This window comes from Nestor notabilis, unplaced genomic scaffold, assembly GCF_000696875.1.
Source record: "Nestor notabilis isolate BGI_N333 unplaced genomic scaffold, ASM69687v1 scaffold11462, whole genome shotgun sequence".
In the NCBI taxonomy this organism is placed as follows: domain Eukaryota; kingdom Metazoa; phylum Chordata; class Aves; order Psittaciformes; family Psittacidae; genus Nestor; species Nestor notabilis.
In genome coordinates this window covers 21,963-37,675 of record NW_009917927.1, presented here as the reverse complement: position 1 = coordinate 37,675, position 15,713 = coordinate 21,963, and the positions used below count along the sequence as shown (strand labels likewise).

Below are 15,713 nucleotides of genomic sequence, written 5' to 3'. Positions count from 1 at the left end.
GGAAGGCACCGACTTCAGCAGTTGTATTCACAAGCTCTTAGGGTGCAAAAGAAGGCGACGGTGACTCACCCAAAGTCAAGTCAAGCAGAAGGTGAACCAATACCCAATGCCAAGCTATCAGTCTCAGCTGTGCCGTGCTGGCCCTCCACAGGAAAAAATAGGGACCCCACCATGCTCTCCAGTGTGCCCCATACACCCAGCTACACTTGCTTCTACATTAATTGCCAAAGTTTATTGCATATTGTGAATAGTTCTCTAAAATTATTATATTAAGTTCAAACTTTGACAGAAGGTGTTGAGTGCATCCAATACACGATACTCTGACAGTACAAGCCTCTACATTTTCACTACAGATTTCCTTCTCTTTGCAGATTGGGAGAGCGTGCACTTCAAAAAGCTTGAGGACTTTTTCTACACTATTTTAAAGTTGATATATTCCTATTTTTTTGTTTGTTAGCAGTTAAAAAAGGCATTATAATGAAACAGGAATAAACAAAGTTGTAAATATGTAAAAATTTGCTCTTAAAACATGCTTCAGGATTTTAGTCTTCTATAAGCAAAACAATTACTTGAACAGTCTATCCCTTCCTATTCACATATCTTTCTATTTCACTGGCTTTATGAAGATACACTGTCAGTAAAAATCTTGGTCATGATATTAACCTATATAACCAAATCCACTGAATTATTAGCCTTAAGGATTACCATTTTATATAAAAACACCACCACCCCTGGAGATCCAAGTCACCCAAATTTTCAGTATGACAAGGAACACACATTCATTTCTTTTGATATATTTAAATGGCTGCCACGCTTCCCTGATGTGGAAAAAGTAAATTGCAATTTCAGTTTTTCAAGACTAAGACGAACAAGAGCAACAGAGAATGAGGTTAATGCTTACAGATTGCCGCCTCTTCTATATTATTATTGCCATCACTGATTCCTTTTTGTATTTCATCCAGCCACAGAAGTGCTGATTCATCTTGGGATTCCTGAAAAAAAGACAGAGAAAAGCCTTGAAAAAACTGAATTATAACAAAAGTTGTCTGAATCTACTCATACAGCTCTGGTAAAATCTACTCTTGCAAAGCCCTTGGACATTAAAAAGAATTTGACTGCTTAAAATCAGAAATAAAACACATTCATATTCTACTGATGTCAATAAACTCCTGTTCAAATGTAAAGCTCTGAAAGTTTTCATGTATAGAAGACACCATCCTGCCAAAAATCAATAAAAAATTTAAGCGAAGGTAGAAACATTTTAATTTCCATGATACGAAGGCAAAGTAATCTGAGTGTCAAATGAAACCACACATTATCAGGCAGCACTGTGACAGCAGCATAGAGAGCACAAGGTAGAAGACTGCAGGAAGTTGGCTTTCTTTCAGAATCCCTTATTTGGAAGAGATCCGCATGTACACCTGAGTACACATTGCGTTACAAAATAACAGCGAGGACTAACAGAGGACAGCTCAGGATTAGTAATGATAACCTAGCTCAGGTGGCAAATGCTTCAGGAATTAAGCATCAGAGCAGGTCTCACTCTTCCTGCAGGCTGACAGTACATGGCATTAGACAAACCTAAGTTAAAATAGAAGGTGTAGGAAATGAGCCTGATAGCCAGCCCTGCTCTGGCTGTCCAGGTTCACAGATGAACCACTGCTTCAGCTGAGAAAATAGGATTTCAGTGCTAAAGTGAACTTTGAAACCTAATGGGGGAGAGGGGAGTAAGGTGGGTGGAAGGGGGTGGGGAAGGGCATGTGGTGTGTGGGAATCCTAATGAGGAAAGAGGAGTGCCAGGTCTGTAATAGGCTAATGATGAGAGAATCAGGAATGTACTGATTTGATAAAGATCTAGGAGTATATACACACAAATATTTCAGGGACAAAACACCCAGAAACTCTCAAGCTAAAACAGAGCGGACAGAGAACCAGTTTTGCAAAGAATATTCCCTGCTTTTACACCCAAATCCAGGCCAAATATCCAAGAAAATTGTTACCCACCTAAATTACAAAGACAAACCAGGGTAAAAACCCCTAGAGGCAGATTCTTCAAGTCTGCATCATATATGTAATCAAGGCAGCAGAATATCTAAATAAAATCAAGTAGTATTAAGCAATCACACAACAGTGAACACACACCGCAAGTTTTTCTAATAGGAAAGTTGGAGTTTACACTTGAGAGAGTATATACTAAATTTGCAAACTACAGCTGACAATTTTGAGAAAAGGATTGAAAAACTGAAAAGAATTCCTTAGCTTGTATCCAGCTTTTACACACTAAATACAAGAACAGATGCAAATACTGCTCTGGAGCCAAGTACAGCTTATGCCGAGCCTCACTGATAGCTTGGAAGCCAGACCAAGACTTGGGCTGATTTTTTCCTGCTGGAGCAAGCCATTGTTATCTGGCATTCAAGAAAGAAAAAAAAAAAACCCAAAAAAACCTGAAGCCAGACATAAAAAGGAAGGGATCAACAAAACAACAGATGAAAAAAGGGGAAAGTTTTTAAAGACTGCAGGCTTAGAGGGGTGGGAACTCTCTGAATGGAGCCGGCAGCCAGATTGAAGGAGCACAGACAGTTAACAGTGGGGCAGGGAAGCAGAAGGCAGAGAGGATCATAGTTTTCTTAAGGCATGTTTGTATATGTGGCTTGCTATCACCTTTGCATTTGGTAACCTGAGATCACCCCACTCTTCTCCAAGCCTGACTGCTTCCCCGAGAAGGCTACAGAGACCAGCAATTTCAGTCTGTGGATGGGACCCTTGAGGACTTACTAAACACACCCTTTGATTTTTTCCAGAAACGCTTTTTACCCCAGGTATCTGTATATGCAAATTCCAGAAGAACCCCCCCCCATGTCAGCTCCGGGCTTGTGGTAAATTAGGAGTTAAATTGCTGCTATAAAGCAATTTTATCTCTGTGTTGGGCAGGGGCTGAAACTGAGTCATGTGTGCATGGATGGATACGTCACACCCTCTTGCTGTAGCAGACAAAGAACAAACTAGCTGCTTACCATAAACCTCATGTCTACAGGATGCTTCTGGAGGACAGATCAATCATTCTTTAGCCCCTTACAGAGGGGAAAAAAGTCCCCTCGAGCAACAAAACACCTCGAGATGAACTAGAGCAGCACTGTTGTTTCGCTAGCTGGATTTCACATACTACAATGAAGATACTGTTTTTCACTGGACTGCTCTCCCTTACCTCCAGTCTTTTCACAACAGGTGAGTCCATTCTGTATTTTAGTCAATAACATGTGCCTTTTGATAATGCTGACACTTTGACAGCTTAAATGAGTTGTACATGCATCATTACAGAAAACTATGCTCTAGGAAGTCTCACTTAAGGCAGATTTTTATCCTTCCATTTCAGTGACACCTTTTCTCCCCTCCCCTAGTCACTTTCTATAGTGACTTTTATTTAAGGCTCTTTCTGTGCTAACTGAAGACACATCTTCTCTATAGTATTTCTGCAGCGATATGACAATCTTAAACCTGTGAAGTCTTGTTTTTTCTGCTTTAATAAGTTCAACAGAATTATGACTTCACAGATGGTGCTATTAGAAGGAAGTGCTCAGATGACTTTTTTATCAAAAATAACCAAAGGAAGTTATCAAATAGTAAGCCCTTTTTTTCTCACTAGAATTAAACCTTTTTTCAAACCATGCTCACTTTTAAAAGCTGGTTTTCATATATACAATATATATATGCACATGCATGCACATATGTCTTTAAAAGAGTGACTGGAGTTCATTTTCTCGATTAACCATCCAGAAAATTACTGAAAGGGATGCAATCTACTAATTATAATTTCAAAATATTCTACAATAAATCTGTCAGTAAGCACTGATAAAACTATTTTCCATATTTTATTCCAGTATGGAAGGGTAAAAGAAAAACACTTAGGTTTTCATCCAGACTACAACCCACTCGTGAATTCCGGTTTCAAGATGCATGCTCTAAGATTATACTAAGCCTTTTTGCGTTAAACACACCTAAGAAAATTTTTAAATGCCAAAATTAATTACACGGCTGTTAATTCTGCAAAACCTATTTCAAAACATAGGTTTTAGAAAGTATTTTTCACACATTTGTGCTTCATTTGGAAATGTCAGTGTCCCTACAAAGGTCTCTACTGAAGACTGAGGAACAAGCATTAGTAAAAGTGGCATCATCAGCTTTGCCTGCATGCTAATGATATTTACACACTGAAAATACCAGTCCAAACATTTATTTTCTGTTCTCAAGACTAACTCCCTGTTCTCACACATGAGGAGACGAAAAGGTCTGGTTTACTTTAGTCAGAAACTGAATAACTACATTAATTTGATACATGAGACCAAAAATATTGAGGGTTGGTTCAATTTTCAATTTGCAACTTTCAGCCTGTGTTAGACAGGATAGCTTTTTGCATCTTTTGCAGTCATGCATTCCGTCCATGAAGTGACAAGGATAGTACTGAGGTTTGCTTTGGAAATTCTGACCAAGCCTGAACCAACTCTGCTGCTTATATGATGAGTTTCCAACATTGTTACTACTGGGAAAAACCCTCTAAAGGTGATAAAGATTACACAGATGTCTGATTTCCCCCCCCCCAAGATTACTGAAAACATGAAATATGCAGAAAGCTAAGCCTAACACTAAATACACTCTAAATTTTCAAGGTTGAGTATGAGATGACAAAAATCAGTCAAGACTGTCCTTGAGTGCATTTAACATGAACGGCCAAAGCAAAGGAGAATGCCACCAAATCTAAACATATATTGATTTTCACATAGAGATCTTTATCTTTCTCCATTCCTGAAGGTGAATTATATTGCTAATCCAATACTTTGATCTTTTTAACAATGTTTTTTTTTCCTTTTTAAGCTTCAGAATTTTCACTGAATGGCTCTGCAATTAAAACTGTGTCACTTATCAAGACTTTCCGTGGAATTTCAGCAAGAGACTATGATTACATCCCCCCATATGCTATAGAAGGGGAGACAACGACCATTCATATCAAAGAACACAAATGCTCTTCAAAAAAGTCAAATGACTCCACTTTAACAACAGTGAACAACACCACTCTGGAGTATCTGACCAGTTCTCTGAGTACCAAGCTAATACCCACCATCTACCTCAGTGCTGTTTTATTGGGTGTACCGTCTAATGCCATCATTTTGTGGATGCTGCTCTTCAGAATCCGGTCTGTGTGCACTGCCATCCTCTACACAAACTTGGCTGTTTCAGATCTGCTCTTCTGTATCATGCTGCCCTTCAAAATAGCATACCACATCAACGGGAACAACTGGATATTTGGGGAAATGATGTGCCGAACTACCACTGCAGTATTTTATGGCAACATGTACTGCTCCATTCTGCTGCTCATGTGCATTAGCGTCAGTCGCTACGTGGCCATTGTTCACCCCTTCACCTACAAGAGCCTGCCAAAACGTGTCTATGCCATCACAGTCTGCGCTACTGTGTGGACCATCGTCTTCTTGTACATGCTGCCGCTTTGCATAATGCAACAAAGCTATTATGTGAAACAACTGGACATTTATACCTGCCATGATGTGCACAATGCCTGTGAAACAGTATCTTCCTTCCAATTCTACTACTATGTTTCTTTAGCTATCTTTGGCTTTTTAATACCTCTTGCAACTATCATTTTCTGCTATGTCTCAATTATACGAACTCTCAAGACTCATGAATGGTTCTGGTATGTTAAAGTCAGTCTTTTGATCCTTACCATCTTTGCTATTTGCTTTGTGCCAAGCAATATTATCCTTATTATCCATCACATCAACTATTACTATCACAAAACAGATGGATTGTATTCTTTTTATCTAATTGCTTTATGCCTTAGCAGCTTAAACAGTTGTCTTGACCCTTTCCTTTATTTTCTGATGTCGAAAATTAGAAGTCAATCCAATATTTATCTAACAATGGTTAAAATATCCAGGGAAAAATGAATTTAGTTCTATATTTATACTACTGCAATTACGATTTTTATAGTATTCACCCAGGCAGCAACAAACCTCAGTGCAACAATTAAACTTTCAAAATTAAAAAGTGTTAAGGAAGACAATCTCAATAAAAATTTACTTCCTTCCACATACCACACAAGGGATATCTTCAGAAACATACTTTTCCAGCCCGAAAATACACCTCTATCCCTCCATTTCGTTCTGAGAAGATCAATTTCAGGGCCACAGAGAAGAAACCAGAATATCTGTCACCACAGCCTCTGAATACCAGAAGAGGAATCAACGTCCAAACAGCACTTTGGGCCCATTCATGATTTTTAAATACTTCAAATCAGCTCCCAGCCCACAAACATTGCAGGAATAGTGATGTGAAAACTAGTTTTTGGCCCAGTGGAAATGGCAACAAGTAAAAGCACTTCCTATGTGCCTTGGAGCTCTTGAGCGTTGCAGGACCTCCCTGTCACACGGCCAAGAACAAATACTGCCCTGGATGCTGGAAATAAAGAACCAGAGTCCCTATGGGTTCAAGGAGCAATAAATCTACAGCCGTAGACAAGGAGCCTGACAGTTCCCAAGGCAGAATCTCCTATGATTCTGCTTAACCAGCTTTGCACAGGAGACTTGTTCTTCTACTTTGTCAGCACCTGCACTCCTCTAGCACATGAGGATTGCTGGGAGCTAACCCTTATCAGTGTTAATTCAGGCATTTATTATTCTTGCTTGGTAAGCAAAACAGGGAAGCTATTTTGTAGTATTCTCTATTTCCACATCCTCACAGGAAATACCTACAGTATTACAAATACTGAAACTAGTTATGGTTGATTGTCCATGTTAATAAATCAAAGGGTCAGCTTTTACATTTACAGAAATTCAAAAGCTGTGTGAGTGTAAGTTCCTACAAAATGAGCTCAATGGTTGGCATTTGTAACTACAGCATATAAGACATGAATGTGAAAAATGTTTTACATTTGCTTGATTATAGTATTGTAAAAAACTTTACTTAAATGAAATAATTTGCACTGTAAAATGTCTTCAAGGAATTTGAAGCCTGATAAGACTCCCCGTCTTTGATTTCTTCTGGCTCCTAATTTAAGTTAGTTTTAATCATAGTGTTCCCTCAATATGCATAAGAACAGATTTTAAAGATAACTAAAATAACCCAGATGTTACAAAACTATTATAAATATGAGAAGACATTAACCTAACTGTAAAATCTGTGTGTCTAAGAGTCAAGAAATAAAACAACACAGGAACCAGTTCAGAGTTTGACACATCTGTTTAACTTTTCAGCCATCGATAATACCCTCCCTAAACACAGGGTTTCTCTTCACTGGGACCTGAATACACTTGGTTTGAAGTGGCATTAAGAACTGTTACAAGCTGTCGTTTAAGATTACAGGAATAAATAAATTCCAGGTTTGCATTTTCAGTTTCAAGCAAGAAACAAAGAGGTGTCATCTGAGATTAAGACCTGTAAAGGGTACTGGGAGATTTGGATGCAGACTCTACTTCACCAAAGCCACCACAGCTACAGGCTGGCTAGAATAAAGCAAGCAGGTTTGACCCATATGTTTTTCCAGACACTGGCAAACACAGGAAGTTCACGGGGAGATCTATTTGATCCTTGTAAATCAAATACTTCCTCTTACTATGGCTCACTCCTAAAACATGCAAAACACAATTAAAGGCAGATCTGCTTTATAAACAGGGTTCAGAAAAAATGGGGAATAGGCAGATCTTCCTAAACAGGAGCAATGTTCCTGCTTACAGAATGTTTTAAGTAGTTACCAAAGGACTGCAAAAGCAAAATACCTCAGGAAAGAAAGGGCAGCAGAAGTCTCTAGGAACATCACAAATTTTTGAACAAGATTTTAAAGAGATTGCACAATTTTTATTCTAAAACTTGGAGACACCCATCTGTTTCCTATCAGGACAATCACAAAGGGATGGGAGGAGGCACTCCCAGGCACCCAGGGAGCACAATGGCAGCCAGCAGGAGCAAGCCCAGGCACGGCTGCTGTGTGCAGGCACATGGGCACCTGTGGGCCATAGGTCTCTGCCTTGGGGACATCCTGGCTCGCTATGCATACACAAAGGATCTGGCACGTTCCAGGCCAGCACTGCACAGCCACCACTTGCATGGACAATCTCTGCATACAAATAGCAACTCTGGACCTTGCAGGACAGGTAAAGTAACTGGCATGCACTAAACCCTCATCAGCATGCATGGCAAGGGAGGAGGTTTCTCAGCATTCAGGACTCTCTGAAACCAGCCTTCACCTGGGAACCCAAGCAAGAAACTGAGGCGTGCAAACACCTTTTGAAAATTCTGACAGTGAATTGGTGGAATACAGCGGGTACCACTGGTGGCCAGGCAGCTAGAAGGTATTTTTACAAGCTAAAGTTCAGTGACTTCTCCAGCTAACCATATTACTTTATGAATGTGTTATGTGAATTTCAAGCATCTTTTCCAAACACGGGACATTTTAAGTGCTGTGCTAGTAGTTTTAAGCTAATCTTGTGTTCAGTCACATCCTGCAAGCTGCCAGGCTGATCTTTGTTTATGCTTCCTGAGCTGTGATGCTAAGCAGGGCACTGCTTTTGGGGAAGCAGATAGCAATATCCTGCTGAGATAGGCTTAACTGAAAAGGCACATACAAGATGGTCAGCTGGTTACATGATAAAGCAAGAACAGAAATGTATCCAAATCTCCACTGTTATAAAACATGAAATTTAATCAACTGAGACTCACCTGAGGTTTGTTAAGGAACACGATGAGTCTTTCAGCATGTCTATGACTGATTTCTGACAAAAAATTCAATTTACATCCATGTTATAACTACCTGCCTGACATGTTCCAGTAACTAGATGCTTGTACAAATACATAACTATATCAGGGCCACTGCTGCCCATATTTTATAATAGCTGCAGCAACCCAGTAGAATTAAAAACAAGCAAGGTTACTTCAAGTCTGTAGTGACACATATACAGAATACGCCTTAGTATTAATACCTTGAGAACTGATCCCTTTTGCTAGTCAGAATAGTAGTGGAAATTACTTAGTGGTAGTTTGTTGTCATTGGTTTATTTAGAAACATCTAAATAAACTAAACGTCAGGTCAACCAGACAGGAACCCACAGGTGAAAGGAATTAGCATTTCAGTTTTCACAAACAGCAACAGTCAAAGCTCTAACCTTGCATTTTTGTGCTTTGGCATGGTGCAGAACATCCTGGTAATGCCTTGCATTTACTGGTCTCACATCTTGCAGCTTGGCTGTGGGCAACAGCAGGGTTTCTAGAGTTTTCTCAGGATTTCCTTGGTCAATTGCTTCATTAATCTGGCCAATTGCAATGATTCCTATGAAATGGAAAAGTTATTAGAGACGTAGTTATCAAAGAAAGATGCAGCTTATCCAATACCAGGTACAAACAAAGCAGCAACATGAAGAACAGAAAAATCAAGTAATAAGCAGAGGCAGCAACAGCAGTTGATTTTGAATTATTTTTACTCAAATATTCCTGTGAAGTTGTGCAGTTTTCCTTTCTGCTACAGTTATTGATTCACCTGAATTTACCTCTTCATAAAAATCAAATTTATCATTCTGAAAAAAGGAAAACTGACTTGCATACTTTCAGGGCAGGATTATCTACATAAAATGTAATGAAACATTGGGCATCATATCAAAATATGCTCACCTACATATTGGCTCAGCACAGAAAGACTAATTCTCAGATGATTTCAGACAAGATTACTCGAAACCCTGATTTGGACAAATATATACATACTGACCTCCTAGCTACAGCATTACATACCAACTTAACCTCACTGCTTTTAATTTCACCTTAAATAACCAACCAGATAATGTTAACCTTAGGAGAAATCACTTGATCATTCAAACCAGTGGCACCCAGGTCTTCAGTCGGCAAGTAAATTTAGGGCTTGCTTATTGTATCTGCCACAAATAACCATCCCCAGCCAGTGTCACTGAAACCAAGCACAGCTTATGTAGTACTAAAGACTGACTGCACAACCACCTTTCTTAAGGCCTTTTGCAATTGCAAGTGACTTCAGAAATTCAGACAAAACATGTGATTACGTCAGTCAAATGAACTGCTCAGCATCCCACCCTGCCAGGGGGCACAAGCTGCAAGTAAGCTGTACATGTCCGCCACAACCAGATTTAGGAAGCAATACATAGTTTTATATAGTTAGTTTTAGTATTTCTGCAATATAAAGCTTGCCTTACCAGTATGAAACAGCAGCATGCATGACACTGTAGGCACCATAGGAAGCACACAAGTGCTGTGCATCAGTGCCACCTGCAAACAGCCTGCACCTTATGAAGACTCTTAAACTACCCTCCAGGCTTCTTCCTAACGGCAAAGAGTCTGAAAGCTTCCCTTTCCTTTCCTTTCTGCAGCAAATCTGGCATAACTCGATAGCCTCAACTTTTAATATTTAAAAAATATAAATCATACTTCTATATCCAATGGAAAAGCTTGGTCCTTCAGCATTTTTGAATCCCAAATGACCAGCTATCACATTTAATATAGCACCATGCTGTCAGGGCAATGCAGTTACATTCAGCCTCAAAAATAAGCTCTAAATCCATTCATATTAGAAAAGTAGGCGTAAAAAACTACTGTCAGATAGGAAAACAAGTTACCTAGAAGGAGAGCAGGACAGATAATTGCACTGTATAATTTCTTACCAACTCTCCTGTGAAAGAAGAAGGAAGCGGGGGAAAAAAAAAAAAAAAGGAAAATGGCTTGGAAATAATTTAATATTAAAAACTTTTTCCATGGGACACTGCTCTTTGATTGCAGTTTCAGGGTGGGGGTGGGGAAAGGCAGCAAGATCATCCAGTGCAAATACTGAAAGATACTGACAAGTGGGCAGAACCATGGCATTTGTGACACTGCAAAAAGCAGACACCCTACAGTATATCTTCCAGCCAGCCAAAATACAACCAGGAATACTTCAAGGACATTAAAAAACCAAACAGGTCCTCAAAACTGTTTTAACACTCTTCCCTCTTGAAGAGTGTCTGAACAAGGCTGTTCAGACAGATTCTTAGGTATCAAGGATCAGACTATCATCCCTCCAGGCAACGTAGAGGAAAAATTACTTACTTTCATTTTCTTCTTTAATTTGCATATTAACCATGTCAATGCAGTTCTGGATATCATTCCAGCTTAAATAATCTTGGCCTTGAGATGAAGCCTCTGACTTAATAGACAATAGTGTATCAGCATAACTATAAGAAGATATAAAATACGTAAGTGTATTTCTTACACAAGATAAACTGCCATAAAGAATTAGTCAGATGTACCACCCATGATTTAGTGCCTAGTATTTTTTCAATGAATTAATTTCAGACAAATTCATCTCTTGCCAGAAATTACACAGACATGCAAGCTGCCTTGCTGGTTCTACCTATGCATTTCAGGATCTGAGAGAAAAGCCCTGTACGCTATTCAGAGCACTTTCCTTGGCAACAGAGATGATGGTAATACATAGGCTGGACATACGCTTTGCAGTATGGTGCTACAGATAAATCTGGGAAACTAGGGTTGGCTTCTTGACACAAAGTCAAAGAACAGGATTTCAGCCCTCGTATGAGGTAGCAGCACCTCCTGCAACCACCATGTGGAAGATGATGGACTACAGGCAGAGGAAGTGATTAAAAGTGATGCCTCTCTCCCCACAGCTCAAGGTTCTCCAAGCAAGGACTCTGCAGCCTGTGTCAACTCTTAGAAAGATCATAGATCAAGATGATCTGGAAACTTTCACAGTAGTGTAAACGTGAAATAACTTTCATATTCCTGAATCAAGCATAAACCTGCCACAATATGTCATATCAAGTAGCCTTCATCTATTTCCAGCAGAAACCTGAGAAATTAATGGTTGTCAGAAAACACAGAAGACTATCATGTCCTGCTCCGATTTGCCTTTCCAGAATTCAACAGTCTGTGCTTATGGACTTCCCATGCTGAAGGCTACCTATCACTTTAATAGTTGCAAACAGTACTGTGTTCCACTAATTTACCTACTTGAATTTGAAATATTGTATGTTCTTAAGGGATGAGTCCCAGTATTTAAGTGTTTTGTGAGGTGGCAGTTCCTTATGCAAATTTTAAACTTGATATTTGATAGTGTCCAATCTTTTCTTGCTTCAATTCTTGTAAGAAAATAAAAGCTAAAGTTATAAAAGAAGATAACAACTTTTATCAGCCTGCCTACAACATGCATACTTTTGCAGACCTATGTCATATTTCCTCTAAATTCTCACTTCTAGGAGACACATTTTTAACAAGTTTATGACTTGTGGTAGAAAGCCATTGAACACCATCTCCCTCACTGAATTTTTTCCAGCTCTACTGTACTCCTTTGGGTATTGTGCAAAGCTTCCTGCAATACTCAGCATATGGTTGGCAGCACATTTACATGATGACATCAGAATTTTATTTTATTCTCTAGCCCAACTAGTTCCTAGTGCTTCATTTGTATTAACTGGCAGCTTAATCTTAAAGATCAGGTCACAGTAACACCAGCCAGAAATGCTGCACTTGGGCACTTTGGGGCTTGTTTCTTTATGTTTGTAGTGTTGCTTTTCTTACAAGCACCACCTCACATTAGGAGAAGCCAAGTGGCAGACCAGTTTTGCTCTGACTTATGGCACTCTGCTGCCTCTAACCAAAACACTGGCCTCTTATTCCTGTCCTGGCTGCCCTCCTTCCTGCTCAGAGACACCTAAGTAAAGGCCCCTCTCAGATTCCGGTCCCTTAAGAGCCACTGCTGTCCCTTTTGCCTAGCAATGTCTTCCAGCAGCGCATGGAGGTTTTCCCCTCCAGTGACAGAGAGGCAAGAACTGTCCCATATCCCCACACTCTGGGAGCTCAGGTCTCACACATATCATAGTGTTGCCTGGTAGTTTTTACAGGTACACAAAAGAAGGCAGAGATAGCAGCACATGGCTGTGACAAGTCAGGCATGTGGCAAGCAGCTGGCAGCTGGATGAAGGCTTTAACATGCACATGTGCCACAGCACTGTACTCAGCTTTTTAGCAAGCAGGACTGTGATAAATTTTTAAGACCTTTGCAGTTCTTAAGCAAAAAAAAAAAAACCTCAGCAAAAAAGCAAAACCCAAGTCAGCTGTGGTTTAAGGGACCTCCTGGACCCCAAAGCATTAAACACTACCTCATTCCAAAGATCATCTTTCAGTATTGCAGAGGTTACTGATTAACAGTTTCCTGCCACAGTTTGTTCATGTTTTAGTGTCTGCAAAAATGCTTGCGGGATCTTAATGTCTGCTTTCTGAAGATATCTTCCCTGCATCTCAACTCCTCTGCCCTCAAATATCTGAGATTGTGTGATTTCTTGTATTTACAGATACACAACTAGGTCAGCAATTGTCATGTGATGCCTTATTAACTTATAATACAGAAGTTTATCTTGCAGCTCTTTCAGCTTCATTCACAGCACAACACAGGACAGCCCACCTAGTAAAATGCTTATTTATCCTTTTGCAGAAGTTGCCAAGTCATTGAATCATAGAATCAACTAGGTTGGAAAAGACCTTTAAGATCATCAAGTCCAACTGTTACACCAGGACTGCCAAGTCCACCACTAAACCATGTCACTAGATGTCCAGTCAAGACAAAATGAGCCTTTACCGTTGAAAGTTTTCCTCTTCCAGATTATTGAAGCCAATACATGGGGTTCTGAGATGATTCTTTATCATTAGGAGGTCCTTATTTTCCAAGGCCTGGTTTAGCAACACAACAGCTGACAACATTTCTACTGCAATAGATAGTTCATCATGTGCCAAGTAGTTCTGTAGGACAATAATGTACCACAGTCAGGAAGCTAAGTAAGCAGTGTAACAAATTTGAGTTACACAGTCTAGATATGATCAAGGAGATGGAGCTGATTTAATAAGCCTGGCAAATTTCCTAATCACAGGCATGTCAGGTTAACACAACACTGGTGGTAGAGCTTACTGGGTTTGCTACACATCCCTTCAGCCTTTTCTTCTTTTGGCCCACAGTCCCATCTATTCCGGTCTTACCCTCATAGAAGGGAATTACTTTTCTACACAATATAGTGTATTTATAATAAATACAATATAATAAAATAGAGTTAGTCCTCATTAAGAGCATGCAACAATTAAGAAATATCAGTTGATTTGTTGCAACCCAAGAGCTCAGCCAGAGCAAAGTGTGTCAAAAAGCAAATTCTGTGATTCAGTATTGCCTATTCAACCAAAATCATTCATGCAATATGTAACACCATGGCAACAGAATTAAGTTCAGTTTTACACAACAACATGCTATATTTGTGCTCTTTCATGGTTTGTCTACATTAACTTCAGCGAGCAGCTCAAACTTTTCACTCTTACCACAGCATTCTGTTGTTGGAGGTTGAACAGCTCAGTCTGATAGAAAACAGCAGCAAATGGGTGAACAACAGGCAGCTGCGCCTCCGGTTTCATCAGTGCAACCAGTGTTTTACTAGGATCACAGTTACGAATTGTAGTATTGATATTGTCAACTGCTATAAGTTCTAGAGAACAGCAGGGAAAGAAAAGCCTATTAATTCTCATATACCATTTGCTCTTTATGCCACATAGATGACAATTAGGTTTTATTCCAAAGAATATAATTGGTTGCCATTAGAGAAAAACCAAACATATTTGTGTGAGATTCTTCAAGACACAACTGCTGAATGTTGCAAGACCAGTGTCTGTTCAAAGGTATGCAGCAAATAATTGACTGGAGGACTTTGAAGTTTCTGGACTTCTAGATATTAGTGGCTGCTCATTGTACCTTTAACCCAAAACAAGGAGCTGACTCCATCCCAGCACAGAGAAAGCCTTAACAGCCCTCCTGGGTTTGCATGTGGCAGCTACAGCTGAGTATGTCAGCTCCGGTTGCCTTAGTCTTGCTTCACCACAAATGCCCTTTCCTTCTGCAGTGCAGTTCCTCCCTTGCCTCCCCCTTTCGACAGGACCTAACTAAGCTAGCTAGAACAAGCCTGTCCTGCAACAGAGACATCTTTATTGTCCATTTTGGGAGGCCTGGTTGAAATCAGCCATATGTTGGTGGTTTGGGATTTTCAGTAGCTGAACTGAGGGAAAACCACATGCTATGGCTTCTAGGACTTCCTCTGCATGCAATCTCTTCATTGTTCGTCTACCAGCATGGAATCTCAGTCCTCACAAGCACTGCCATCTAGAAATCATCCCTTTCTCTACAGTTCAGATTTTAAATCAAACAGACCACCATAGAGGAGTACAAGCATTATTCTTTTCAGTGCCTGAGTAACTCGCCTGTTTTGCTTTTTGCTGAACTGATTTCAACAGATGTTTGAACTATCAGAAAAATGACAAAAATCACTCCCCAGTCAGGCAAATGCAAAAACCTTACAATAGTCCTTAGCTTAGGCACAGCCACTGAAATTACACACCTGGAGTCAACTCTGAAGAAACCCAGACCAGGACATACCTGGGAACACACTGTACAAGGGACTGCTCTGGTCTTGCACAAAGGGAATCAACCTTGAAGGTTAGACCATGTGTGACAGAGTAAAGAATGACAATTATGTAAGTGTCATTTCCATCTCCTTCCTCATTTATGGCTTTTCTGTATACTATCATCCAGGGAATGTTTTCATTCACTTGCTGAGTGCACAAAGACGTTGAAAACCTTTCTAAGCAACCAGACCCAACTAAAC

General features: G+C 39.8%; 2 protein-coding genes across 2 annotated transcripts in view; one reads left to right on the top strand and one right to left on the bottom strand.

Moving 5' to 3' along the window:
• The window catches only part of LOC104401783 (ras GTPase-activating-like protein IQGAP1), a gene marked incomplete at both ends in the record, with an annotated part of 51,258 nt that overhangs the window by 20,651 nt on the left and 14,894 nt on the right, over window positions 1–15,713 (bottom strand). Inside the window, 5 exons of the mRNA XM_010009473.1 lie at window positions 902–992; window positions 9,171–9,334; window positions 11,110–11,234; window positions 13,655–13,815; window positions 14,380–14,543. Of these exons, the coding sequence (XP_010007775.1) occupies window positions 902–992; window positions 9,171–9,334; window positions 11,110–11,234; window positions 13,655–13,815; window positions 14,380–14,543 (705 nt within the window). The remainder of the gene's footprint in view (window positions 1–901; window positions 993–9,170; window positions 9,335–11,109; window positions 11,235–13,654; window positions 13,816–14,379; window positions 14,544–15,713) is intronic.
• On the top strand, window positions 3,171–6,053 carry F2RL2 (coagulation factor II (thrombin) receptor-like 2). The gene is made up of 2 exons (XM_010009472.1): window positions 3,171–3,228; window positions 4,873–6,053. Exons 1-2 carry the CDS (start codon window positions 3,171–3,173, stop codon window positions 5,958–5,960), a joined length of 1,146 nt encoding a protein of 381 aa, XP_010007774.1. The 3' UTR covers window positions 5,961–6,053.

Excerpts from the sequence above, each read along its gene's own strand:
- F2RL2 (XM_010009472.1), top strand. The coding sequence starts at position 3,171 with ATGAAGATACTGTTTTTCACTGGACTGCTCTCCCTTACCTCCAGTCTT. Across the intron at positions 3,229-4,872 it reads CTCCAGTCTTTTCACAACAG|CTTCAGAATTTTCACTGAAT; the intron begins GTGAGTCCATTC and ends TTCCTTTTTAAG.